Source organism: Solanum tuberosum, unplaced genomic scaffold (genome assembly GCF_000226075.1).
Source record: "Solanum tuberosum cultivar DM 1-3 516 R44 unplaced genomic scaffold, SolTub_3.0 scf00367, whole genome shotgun sequence".
Classification (NCBI taxonomy): Eukaryota; Viridiplantae; Streptophyta; class Magnoliopsida; order Solanales; family Solanaceae; genus Solanum; species Solanum tuberosum.
The window spans coordinates 414,036-426,636 of NW_006239293.1; the positions used below are offsets into that span (position 1 = coordinate 414,036).

The 12,601-nt window shown below is 36.9% G+C and overlaps 1 protein-coding gene across 2 annotated transcripts in view; it reads left to right on the plus strand.

Annotated features, from left to right (window-relative positions):
• Positions 1 to 12,601, plus strand: part of LOC102604913 (armadillo repeat-containing protein 8) — a 19,489-nt gene that overhangs the window by 5,108 nt on the left and 1,780 nt on the right. For both annotated transcript variants that reach the window (XM_015315447.1, XM_015315448.1), the window contains exons 2-8: positions 3,715 to 4,431; positions 8,501 to 8,596; positions 8,680 to 8,763; positions 9,761 to 9,995; positions 10,082 to 10,242; positions 11,160 to 11,438; positions 11,523 to 11,702. In XM_015315447.1, the coding sequence (XP_015170933.1) occupies positions 3,715 to 4,431; positions 8,501 to 8,596; positions 8,680 to 8,763; positions 9,761 to 9,995; positions 10,082 to 10,242; positions 11,160 to 11,438; positions 11,523 to 11,579 (1,629 nt within the window). In that variant the 3' untranslated portion in view covers positions 11,580 to 11,702. The remainder of the gene's footprint in view (positions 1 to 3,714; positions 4,432 to 8,500; positions 8,597 to 8,679; positions 8,764 to 9,760; positions 9,996 to 10,081; positions 10,243 to 11,159; positions 11,439 to 11,522; positions 11,703 to 12,601) is intronic.

The following is a 12,601-nucleotide window of genomic DNA, read 5'->3' on the forward strand; positions in this document are numbered from 1 at the left end:
GAATCACACCCCTTTCACATTAAAAAAAAAAGAAATCACACCTTTCAAAATTGATAATATAATATAAAACACATTCCTTACAAGTTATATCCGCAAAATATGTAAGTTTGAGATAATCAATTCTTTAGCTATTGATGATTTCATATTATAAGTAATGACAAGATTTTTTTATATGAAAACCCTAAAATTAAAGCAATATATATTTTATTTTTTTATTTTGTTAGTTTGTTTATTAAAAAGAGAAATCATAAACGAAAATTACCTTAAACTTTGACGATGATGATTTCTCTATATTCTTAACTTGAAGTTGGAGACTTGTAGCTTGGAATATAAAACACAAATTTGAAGAGAGAAGAAATATATTGTTGAAACTTGGAACTTGAAAAGTGGGTGGGGGAAGGAAACTTGTGAAGTCTTTTAACTTTTAGAACTTCCAAAATTTAGTTTTTTCCTTTTTGTTTTAAATGAAAAAACGTGAATTTAGTTTTTTTTTTTTTTATAGAAGTAATATATCGAGTTTAGTCAGATGACCACGGGTTCCGGTGACCAAAATTTTGTACATAAATTCGCCTCTGCTTCCCTCTTCCCTGTCTATTAGTATCTTTCGCCAAAAAAACTTCCTTCCTTGACAAACCCATTTTTTTATCATGTTCAGATTCAAACCCCACGGTTGTTGGTAAAATAACCTCTAGGAAAAAATGGCAACCCAAATCTGATTCCCGTTTCGAAACTATATAACCTTTTCCGTTTTAAAAGACAAAAAGTTGGGTGCTAAGCTTGGTTAGGGTCCAAGAAAGATTTTGTCCCAGAGAAGGTAAAAGTTATGAAATTTAATGATATTTGGACCCTTTTTCCTGGAACATTAATCACAGCTGTGTTATATGGCAAATTTGAGGAACAGTGTCTTGTTCATGTCTTGCATTAGAGAGATCAGGACTTCTAAAAGTTTAGTGACTAGAGCAGTGCCAGAGAGTAGAACTGAATTAGAAGAAGACTCCTTCTAAATCAAATTTGAGTTGCTGGAAAAAGATTATGTTGCCAGAAAATTTATGGTGAGTAAACCAGATCCAACATCGATTCTTTATTTTAACGCTGTCAGCAAAGAGAGATTGTGGGAAGAACAATAAACAGTATCGTTGAAGAAGAAAAAGAAGAAAAAATAAACAAGGAAGAAGAAGGAAAAATGTGCACTTACTTTGTCTTGTCTCTCTTTTCCTTTATTTATTTATCGTTTTTTAATTTATTTTTTTATGACCGTGGAGTTTGACCCAACTTTCGCGCATCTCAACTAATTCCACGGGATACCTGCCACCTCCCACTAGCAACAAGTACCAGGTAACTTGGTCCACCAAGGCTAGGACAAATGGCAAGAATCACCTAGTGTTTTTTGTCTCCACTTAGAATTGAACATGAGAGCTCATGGTTCTCAACCACTTCATTGACCACTAGGCTACCACTAAGCCACACTCTTGGGGTCTCTTTTCCTTTATTTTTTATTGACTTGTTTTGTTGCTTTACTTGTATATTGCCACTTAACTTGCACGTCAACTACACAGATTTAAACTTTGCTGATGATTGAGTGATGTGTCTAATTGACATAGTAAATGCATAGATCAAGTGTTCAATAGGTCATAGCCTCATAGCCTCAATTGAGGTGTCTAAATGAAAAATCTTGACATGTTTAAGGGGCTGCCTATGTATTCAGCCTTATTTGAACTTGGATTTACTCAGTTGTTGTGAACTTGCGATTATATTTTGGATTGTTATTTCTGAATGCAATCTCCATCTCAGTCACAAGTTTATATTGACCTTCTGCCAATGAGAAAAATGGTTACCTATTTCACCATTAATTGAATTTTGATTGACTTGCCTGCTTTTGAACTCTCTTTAGTACCTTCCAAATATGTTTAAGTTTCTTGTCCCCTCATTTACTTTTTAGAATTGTTATGTTAATTTGTTCTAATACCTGATCATTTTAGAAAAAAACTGTTCTAATGTCAAACTTTTATGCCTGTTCCATAGGCTGTTATTTATTCTATGCTTGTAAACTAACATGGGAAGGGAAGGGAAAATAGATGGAAGAGAAGTGTTTCCTTTTGTTTTTCTTTTTGTTGTTGTCAGAAACAAGGAAAAGAAAATTTGTTTGACCTTTCTTTTTCTTTTATCTAAATTTGTGAGCCGGGCGTGAAAAATGTTCCACCCATTCTTGTCAAGTCAATCTTCCTGGAGAAGACTTGAAAAGGATTTCCCGAGTATGGTTGAGAATGAGATCAATGTGAAGATCCAATGCTGAAACCACATTCTTTGTAAACGAATCTCCCACGTTCACACGGCACCAGAGTCCTAGAGAATCAAACATTTTTAGAATTTCCTTATTTTTTTCTTCCTTTTAGTAATGCTAGTATGATATTTATAAACAAAGACTCAGAGACAATATGAAATGGAATTGCCGTCCGTACGTAGACAAGGTGGATAGTTAGTTACACACTTGTAATGTACTCAATTTATGATGTAAATGATGTCCTTGTACATCTTTTGAATAATTTTTGAATTACTCATTTTGAAATTGAAGAACTTTTCTTTTTGGAAAAATTGGTAACATTTCTATCTGGAAACATTTCTTCCAAAATATTTTCAAGCAAAGCAAGGTAAAAAAAGGAGTTAGTGGGTGAAAAAATTGGGAGAGTGATTAGTGGGACCATCAAGGCAGTTGAAAAAATTCCTCGAGGAACTCAACTGCTTGTAGAAGTTGAAGTATTTGTTGATTTTGATGTTCAAATATCATAACTGGGGAATTTTGTTCCTTAAGATAATCGTCTTTGACAAGTAAGTGAAATAGATTTCCTTATTATTTTTTAGGAGCTGAACTGATAATTTATGATTGAACAAGTTAAGAATTTGATAATTTACCCAATCAAATAGAATTGCAACAAATATTGGCACTTCATATTTTTTCTTCTTCTCTCCCCTTTCTTGATTTTAAAACTACCTATGTAGGAAGTGCGCTGGTGCCTCAGTGAGGAGGTGCGAGAGGCTGGTTGTAGTGGGTACACAGAAGGGTAGAGGTAGGTCGAAAAAATATTGGAGAGAGGTGATTAAACATGACATGGGGCATCTTCATATTACCGAGGACATGACATGACTCTAGATATGAAGGAGTGAAGGTCGTATATTAGGGTAGAAGGCCAGTAGGGATAAAGTGTTGTCTTGCTTTGCGAAGGTTTATGCTTGTTAGTGCTTGTCGTAGTACTAATCGTACCATTGTAGTTCTTGCCATATGTTGTTTATTTGTGTTTCGATTAACCACTATTTTGCTGCTGTTATTGTTTCTTTCTTGTTGACTTTACCATGCTTTTCTTATTACTGCTATGTCTTCATCGTTATTTTCTTTTACTTGGGTTTGATGCGCTTGAGCCGAGGCTCTTTCAGATTAGCCTCTCACCTCCACGAGGTAGTGGTAAGGTCTGCGTACACTCTACCCTCTCCAGACCCCACTTTGTGAGATTTCACCGGGTATGTTGTTGTTGTATGTAGGAAATCAGTTTGCAATAAGTTAAAAGTAATTTTGGGGAGAGCAGATCAACTAGGTGTTTTACTGCTCTTTCAGATGATCACGAGGCTGAACCTTTTGACTGATATGTCCTAAAATCATTGTTTAGGAGTATATCTCATCATTGCTATTATCTCTGATTATTTAACTGTGATCTAATGCAGGTAGTGGGAGCAGCTGCTCGTTCCCTTAAGTTCATTTATCAATCGAAGTTAGCCCCAAGGTATGATTTTCTGCAGGGGAACAATATGGAATTTATCCAGTCGTTACTGAATAGTGAAAATGAGAATGTGACTGGACTTGGTGCAAGTATCATTACACATTCTTGCTGGACAAGTATGGAGCAGAAGGCATTAAGTGATGCCGGAATTATTAAAAAGCTCACTTGTATGCTTGGAGGGTCTGTAACTCAAAAAGATGCTAGTTTGGAGTCTCTAGCCACTATCCTGAAGGGAAATCCTGAAGTCATATCAACGTTCACCGAACCTGAAAATGGAGGAGCATTGGGTACTGTTACTGAATTGACCAAGGATAAAAATGCCCGGACAAGATTGCTTGCTTGCATATGCTTGATTGTCATAAAGAACTCTGCTCCTTCTTGCCTTCAAGATTTACGAATCAAAACAAAATTGATACTAATTCTACTTGAGCTTCTTGATGATGATCAAGTTGGAGATGAAGCTCCTTTTGCCTTGTCTAGTTTAATTGCAGAAAAGGAGGATCTGCAAGTATTAGCATTCGAGGCAAATGTTATCGATAAACTTGTCAACCACCTGCGGAAAGCTCCAGTATTGTCGAGACGTTTGGAGGGAATACTTATTGCATTGGCTAACATGTGTTCAAGACTGGAACGCTGCAGGGATCGGCTTTTGTCATTAGAGGTCAGTTGCTTTACCATGTATAAACACTTTTGTTGTGTTTATTGTCATTGTGTGGCTGTAAGGCTGCAAGCAAATAATTTAATTCAGGTATCTGCACTTGGACCTTGTTTGCCTGGTTTCCAACTTCATAGATAAAGAAAGTAATGTAGGTTAATCCATTGAGCTGCATCCGAACACCATGCAAACTGGAATTTCTTAGAATCTGCTTAGATTAACAATTACAGTTCTTAAAGTACCAAACTAATCGAAGCTTTTAGTGCTAATGATGGTAGGTTCAGTTGTAATGAATATGTTAATTCTATCTCTCAAAAAAGCAAGCGCATAACTTACATTTTATCTTTGTTTTAATTAGAGCTGCAATTGAATCAAATATTAGTTGGATCCTGGCTGTTTCTGCTCCTTTCAAATTATTGAACTTGAATTGAAGCGTGGGATAGATTTGAGCTCAAATTGTATGTGTGAATTCAATTTGAACTCGGTTCAAATTATATGGTAGGTTTGAGCTTGGCTCATAACAGAAGCTCAATTCGTTAGTCTTGTATAAATTATAAAGTATTCCACCATTCCTTGTAAATGGCTAAAGATAAATGATGATCCCAGATTTGATACAAGGGAGGACAATGAACAAGTGTTTTGAGATGCAAAAAGCTCAAAGAAGCAACTGTACACACGTCATTAAAGTGAAGCACATATTCTAAAAAATAACTAAAGAATCAACACACAAAATAAGTATTCATGCCATTAAAGATTATTCAGTTATCCTTATCTAAAAACATTCGTACCATTAAATAACCACTTTCTTGACTTACAAGTTGAGTAAACATGATCTAAGGATAGAGTCATGACAAACAAAGGTCAGTAATATATTTTTGTAGTAAAAGGAGGTCAAAAGGGAATATATGCTCTAAACCAATGTTTTTAATAGCGAACGGCGCAAAGAAGTGATAAGGTTAATGGGCTTGAAGCAAAAAGTGAGAAGTGAAGTGTACAGTTATGAAGCATCAAATGCCTACAAATTTAATACAATTAAAGTTCAGTTGCAGCGTAAATAACTAATTTTAGCATCCTATATACAATAACGCCGATATCAAAATAACTCTTCAAAGTTGAGATTCAGAATAATGACTTATTTTCGTTGGAATCACTCTGTGTATCATTGTTTGAAGCACAAACTTCTCTAAAGCGCATGGTTTCACTTTGAAGCAATAACCCTTTGCTTAGTCACTTCCAAAGGATTTTAATGACATTGCTCAAAACTCAAGTCATAAAACAACAAACAAAATAGGAATGCAGTCCTCTTCCTCTTTTTTTTTTTTTTGAATCTGGTAACTTTGTATTCCTCAGCATTAAAGGCTATGCTGGCCACCTCCAAAAGTATTAATGACATAAAAAAAATGAAACCGGAATACTTACAGAGCTCCTATGAAATCCACTAGTTGGGAATAAACAAGCTGGAGGTCTAGGGTGAGAAACTTGAAGACTCATAATCAATGTCCACTAATGAAATGGCTTTGGAGGATAGCCTCCAATGAACAAGCTTTGTGGAAGGAGGTGATTTAGGCAAAATATGAAATGGAAAATCACTGGTCAACTAACATGGTGACCAACACTTATGGAACCAGCCTTTGGAGAACCATAAGGAATCTCTGGCCAAAACTTAGAGGGAACTGCAGAATCAAAATTGGAAATGGTGTGAAGGTCTCATTTTGGGAAGATAGTTGGCTGGAATAAGGTCCTTTAAAAACACTTTTCCCTGATGTGTTCATCCTCAACCAACATCAGAGGGCTACTGTGGCGGAGGTTTGGTCAAACCAAGGATGAAATCTGAGCTTTAGAATACCTTTTAATGATTGGGAAATCCAGAGAGTAGTAGAATTCTACAGAACTCTGGAACAATTCAGGGGAGGAAATACTGTCCAAGACTGTTTGGAATGGCAAGATCACAAGCAAGGGGCTTACAAGAAGTTCAACCTTTTTTTTTTGAAATTGGTAACTTTGTATTCCTCAGCATTAAGGGCTATGCTATGCTGGCCACCTCCAAAAATGTTAGATACATAGAAGCAACAACAAAAAAAGAAAACAGGACTACTTATAAGGCTCCTATGAAATCCACTAGTTGAATTTCAACCCTTTCAATAACTAGATTAATGGGTGGCCCTAGAAACTGATCCGGAAAACCAAAATTCCCTATAGAGTGTCTTGTGTTACTTGGCTACTTGCTAAGCAGGCTGTTTTGACTCAGGAAAATCTCATGAAGGGGTGCCCCCAAGGCCTAGCTCGAGTGGCAAAAGGTGGAGGATTTGTGGCTTAGGTCGCAAGTTCTAGCCTTATCCACCGAGTTTAGAAGGCTGTGATTGGTCCAAAGGGCGGGTCACAAACGAATTTCTCGGTTATCAAAAAAAAAAAAGTCTCATGAAGGGGTATCCAATTGAGCCCTAGATGTTTCCTATGTGGGGTAAAGGCTGAGAATGCGACTCACCTGTTTCTTCACTGTAGGATCACCAACCTGCTGTGGGACCTCTTCATTAATACAAAAGGACTGAATTGGGTGATGCTAAGGAGAGTAACTCAAACCCTGAAGATCTGGAGTAGTTATGCCAACATCTCTGGACATAGGGTGATGGAAAATCATCCCTGCTTGTATTTGGTGGTCAACATGGAAAGAAAGGAACCTTAGATGTTTTCAGAACAAGAGTAACACTATCCAGAAGATGAAGATAACATGTCTTGTGTTGTTTCGTTTTTGGTGTAAACAGGAGTATATGGATGATCTAGAATCAGTTGTGAATGTCTTAGGATCCCTGTAATTTTGTCATAGGATTGAAGATCTTATATACTCTCTTTAATTTGTAATTAGGAATCTGTAACAGGTTATGGCAGGTTTTGATTTTTTGGAAATAGAAATACAAATTGTTACCGTCTCAAAAAAAATAAAAAAATCCACTAGTTGAATTTCTTCCGTATTCATTTCTTTACACCAAAAACCTAAGTGGTAATTACTTTCCACTTAATCTTCACTATAGTGCTTTCTTTCCCTTAAAAAGTTCTCTGATTTCTCTCCTTCCATATGATCCACCAGATGTTACTGTTCTCCACCACCTATTCTGGCTCTTGCTACCTCCCCTTCTAGCCCAACAACTTAGTAGGTTTGCAGTATGTTCTGGCATAATCTAATTGAGGCTAGCTAAATTGGTGAATAGAGCCCATGCTTGTGTTGTTACTTTGCAGTGGTTTCTAGAGCTTCTTTGCAAGGATAACATCTTGAGGCAATAATTCTTCCCCTCTTTTGAAGTGCATCATGTGTCAGGCCAGCTGTCCTGGTTACCAACCAAGTGAAGAACTTCACCTTAGTAGGGGCTACACTTTTCCAGATAGCACTCCCTGGCCCTGATTTTTCCCTGCAGTTGTGGCTAGGTCCCTTTTATACATTCTATTCACAGAGAATTGACCATCAGAATGATGCCTCCATAGCAATTTATCTGTTTCCAGATTTTGCCAAGAAAGTCTCCAATAAATCCTCTTCCTCTTCAAGATTGATAAAATCATATCCATCAACCTCTTGTAATTATCTTCATCGTTTTCCCCATTTCATCTTCTTTATCTACCAGTCCTTTTATTTGAGCTTAGATTTTCGCACAAATCATACAAGTCCTTATCAACTTCACTTGCCTCAGTAACTTCACATCAAGTCAAAGCATATCTTTGTCATCAGGTATTGGACTGGAATTCGCTAGTTCCACGCATGGTGGAGAACTAGACTGTGCTGCTGCAGATGGCACATGCACATGATCTGTGTGTCCAAATGAATTCAGTTGAGGGTTACTAGATATTTTTTTTGTTATGAAAAAGAGTAGCAGACACACATTTTGGAGAACCTTGTAGTGCTTTAAAAGGCAGAACACTTGGAAGATATTTGATACTTTGCTTAGTTGTGTTAAATTGAAGTATGTCGTTCTAGAATTGTGTCATAAATGAGTATTAACTATGAAGGCCTTTCTGTTTGTGAAGCTTTTAGTGTTGTGGAGGTCATGCACCAATTTTTTTTTATATTTACTTCTTCTGTACGCAGGCTATGAAGTTTGTAACTGATGCCCTGAGTCAGGATAGTGGTGAAGTGCGTGCTGCAGCATGTGTTTGTTTGAAAAACGTTTCTCGCTCAGTGAAGGTTTGTGACGTTCATAATAGCCTCAGTTAATTCTTAATATTGGCTATTCGTGCAATGATCTTGGCTGACAAACTACTTCTCAGAATCTTAGTGCAGGTCTATTTATGAACGAGAGTTTTGTTGCTCCCTTGGTGCAGCTTTTATTTGATGATTTGACCTTTGTCCAGGTAATTTTTTTTTTTTTTTTTGCTTGTGCTCTCCTGGGAACCTGTATTTGCAACTTTGGCACCATAGCTGATGCTAGATTGATGGCTTTCATGCCCTGTATATTGTTGAGCATTATCCTCATAGAAGTTGTGTTTAGTGGTTTGAACTCGTATATTTGTGTTAGGCTGCGCTGGGCGTTGGTAAAATGAAGCTTAGGAGATCCTGACCTTTTAACAACAATACCAATGATGCTAAACTGTTAATTTTAGTGACTAATAGGTCATACAAATTAGTTGGGATAAGGTTTGGTAGTTGAGGTCTTGTGTTCTTCAAGAGTTCTTTTTAGTTTGATTAAAGATTTGTATATCATTATAGGGTTAAGTGTGAGATTTATAGAATATCTAGTTTTAGAGAACCCCTGATTTGTCCGGAGTATTGGAATGAAACTACCCAAATGGAGCGGAGTGAATATAAAAAGTTTATATAGTTTTGGACCAGCTAATTGGGGACTAAGTGTGTGTGTATTTTGTAGTATTAGAACATTGACACTCCACCCTCTGAGCCTTGCTTGCAGTGTTGGAAGATAAGAGGCAAAACAGTTTTGCTTCCTCTTTTTTAATCCAGTTAACATAGGGATGCTACTTGTGAGCAAGATAAGCAACTCAGAATCAGTTCAGGAAGTTCTCTCAGGCACAATGACAACACATTTAGAAGTGGTGTTTTGAAGCAATTAAGTTGCAACTTTGCCATTGGCTAAGCTGAAGTGTGCTCATTAAAACTTTGTTGAGCGTTGTCAATTGTAATCATGTATGCTTTAGAGAATCTATGAAAGGAATGTTAACTGAGATTATAATAAGATGTTACATACATGCACCTTATTCAATCTTGTTGTTTCAACTGGTTCAAGTAGATACTGCATCTCATGACTTGAAAATATCTGTTGCGTTTGTGGTCCTAATTTTTCTTAGGTTGAGTGATGGAGGATTCATAATATGTTCCTTAATCCTTTATTACCAGGTTTCTGCCCTCGATGCCATCAGCAACATAGTGGTTGATTTCTTGGCACATAAGACAATGTTTATGAAATGTGGAGGTGTGAAGCAGCTCGTTCAGCTTTCGAAGTCAATGGATGCAACTATTAGGGTAAAGGCCGTGTGTGCTTTAAGGAATCTAACATTCCTTGTGAGTGACAAGTGTAAAGAGGAAATTCTATCAGAGCTCACACAGTTGACCTTAAGAAGCCTGATTTGTGGTAATTTTTCTGATATTATATGTTGCCTGGAATGTAATGGTTATACAGAGATGTGTCCATTTGAGGTTAACACTTTTGTGCTGCAGATCCTGAGGTTTGTGTTCAAGAGCAAGCTTTAGCTTTGGTTTGTAATCTTGTTGATGGGCCTCTAGATTCTATCCAGCATGTCTTTGCTGAGGACGCTCTTCTGCTGCATGCTGTTGGACAGCAACTGCAAAGTGCTTCAAAAGCCGAAGTCCTTATTCAGGTAAAGACTATTGTTCATTTGTAAATTGTGGATGTCTCAGTCGTAAAATGGATTCTTAACGATTAGAAGTACTACAGATCCTAATCAACCTTCTGAGACTCTTCTGGTCATTCTGCTGGATTTTCATGATTGTTTAAGCTGATGATGAACTGTTAAGGATTTGATATTTGTGTTAATACTTTGTGAGGCAGATATTAATTGTGTATGTACTATCTAGTTGTGACTGTGGTACAGGCAAAAGTGTCTGCTCCTTGTGTAGTATAAAATGAATATAGTATCAGTAGTGGTGGAGGTTATATCTTTTAGGTGGTTAAACACTGTGTGCTGATTTTTATTCGCGGTGAGCAAAAATTATGCTAATGTGCATGTATCATATATGGGAGCATTCAAATGTTTTATTCATGCTGCTAAAAATCAGTTGTTCAAGTGCAGATGTGTGTTTGCTGGAGAAATTTTGTAAATCATGGTTGAGGTTGATCCAATTTTGAAATTTAGCAATAATTGCATCAAGTTATAGCTTAACGTTGATTTGGCTTTCACGCACCTTGGCATGTATCTCTTGATTCTATATTATAATCTCTGCCATTAATTGCTGACAAATCCTCTATGGTTGAATCGGCATGATGTATAAGATACATCTAGAAAAGTGATAATGTGGAAAGTAGTCACTAAAAGTAGAAATAAATTTGCTTATTCTGTGCGTGAGAATGAACTTCACAGATGTACTTTCTTCTTGAAAGAAGATGATTAGACATTTCAAGCAATAAATGTTTTATTGCACATATTGCATACAGCAGGTTACATTGCTAGTTTTTTTATTCGATAAGCTCCATTTCTAGTTTTCTTTATCAATAGATTACATACTGATACTTAGAGAATAATGTCCAAGTAATTATGGGTTTTGAAAATCTCTCTAGGGTATGTACGTCTTTACCAATGTTGCATCTGGAAATGAGGTGCACAAGGAAGCCGTTATGCAAGAGCTCTTTCCACCGTTAGCTAATGAATGTGAATCAATTATGTCCAAGTTTTTACATAGTGATGATAGCCGGTTACGTACAGCAGCAGTTTGGGCTCTAGTAAACCTTACTTTTCCAAGCAGTTGTGGTGCATTTGGCCGAGTGATGAAACTACGGAATGCTGGCATAGTTTCCCAGTTGAAAAATATGGTCAATGATCCTTGCCTTGATGTAAAGGTCAATGCAATTATTTTGGATTAAATTATGTTCAGATTATTTCTTTGCTTGTCAATTAAAACTTTGTTCGATCCCTTTGTGCAGCTTAGAGCGAGGACTGCTCTGGGGCAATCAATTACTTCTGGTGATGGTTCTACATGACTATTATATTTTTATCCTTAATTCAGTGGTTGGTGAGAGATTCTGGTGCAGAATGTTGCTTGTGGGCATCAACATGTTTTATATAATGCCATGTCTGCAACCTTTGGGACCAAGGAGAACATGGTATGCATTCATCAAGGTCTATGATGACTTAATTTATGATTTCTCAATCGTAGGGACATCAATATAACTCAATGAATACACATAAATTTCTGATTTTCCATACTCCCTCTGTCCCAATTAGTTATATGATGCACTTTCCTTTTTAAACAGTCTAAAAAAGAATGACACATTTCCTTATTTGGCAAATAGTTAATAACACTATCCACAATTTACCCATGTTAGGTCCACTTTTTTGACAAAAAGTCCTCAAGGTGTACTCTTCTTTAAGGGTTGATTTGGAACATTGCAAAGTCTTCCGTATTTCTTAAACTCCGTGTGCAGTCAAACTACATCACATAAAATGGGACAGAGAGTGCTATATATACTTCATGGGGCTTTATAGTTATATAAATCACGTGATTAAAGCTTTTAGAAAGCCTTTTTTTTTTGTCGTCGATAAGTTCTCCCTCAGTGCCCTCCTTTCTTCTTTGGCAAAGTTGTAAAGAAGCATTTGAACTCTTCTTAAATCTCTCCTGATCATGAAAAAGTTTATCACTAGTGACACCAATTTTTACTATTGCTCAACATTTCTAGAAGAAAGCCGTGTTAAATCATCAATGCGAGGCTCCAGTCCATATTCCCCCTTGAATTTGAGTTGGAAACAGAATGAGGGGTGGGGGGCCTTGACCATGGCAGAGTTCCCAAGGGTAAAATTTGTAAATAGACACTTCACCATGAAATTAGAAAATAGACACTGTTCTGGAGTTTCAACTTCTACAAGTGAAACTGGAGTCACTTGTGAACGTTGGAACTCCAGGATAATGGCTTTTTTTCAGAAACATGGCCAAAAAGTGTCCAGCTGGCGCTATTTCTTCTGAAGGCATAAAGGACCCCCCCCCCCCCCCCCCCCCGCGCCTCCT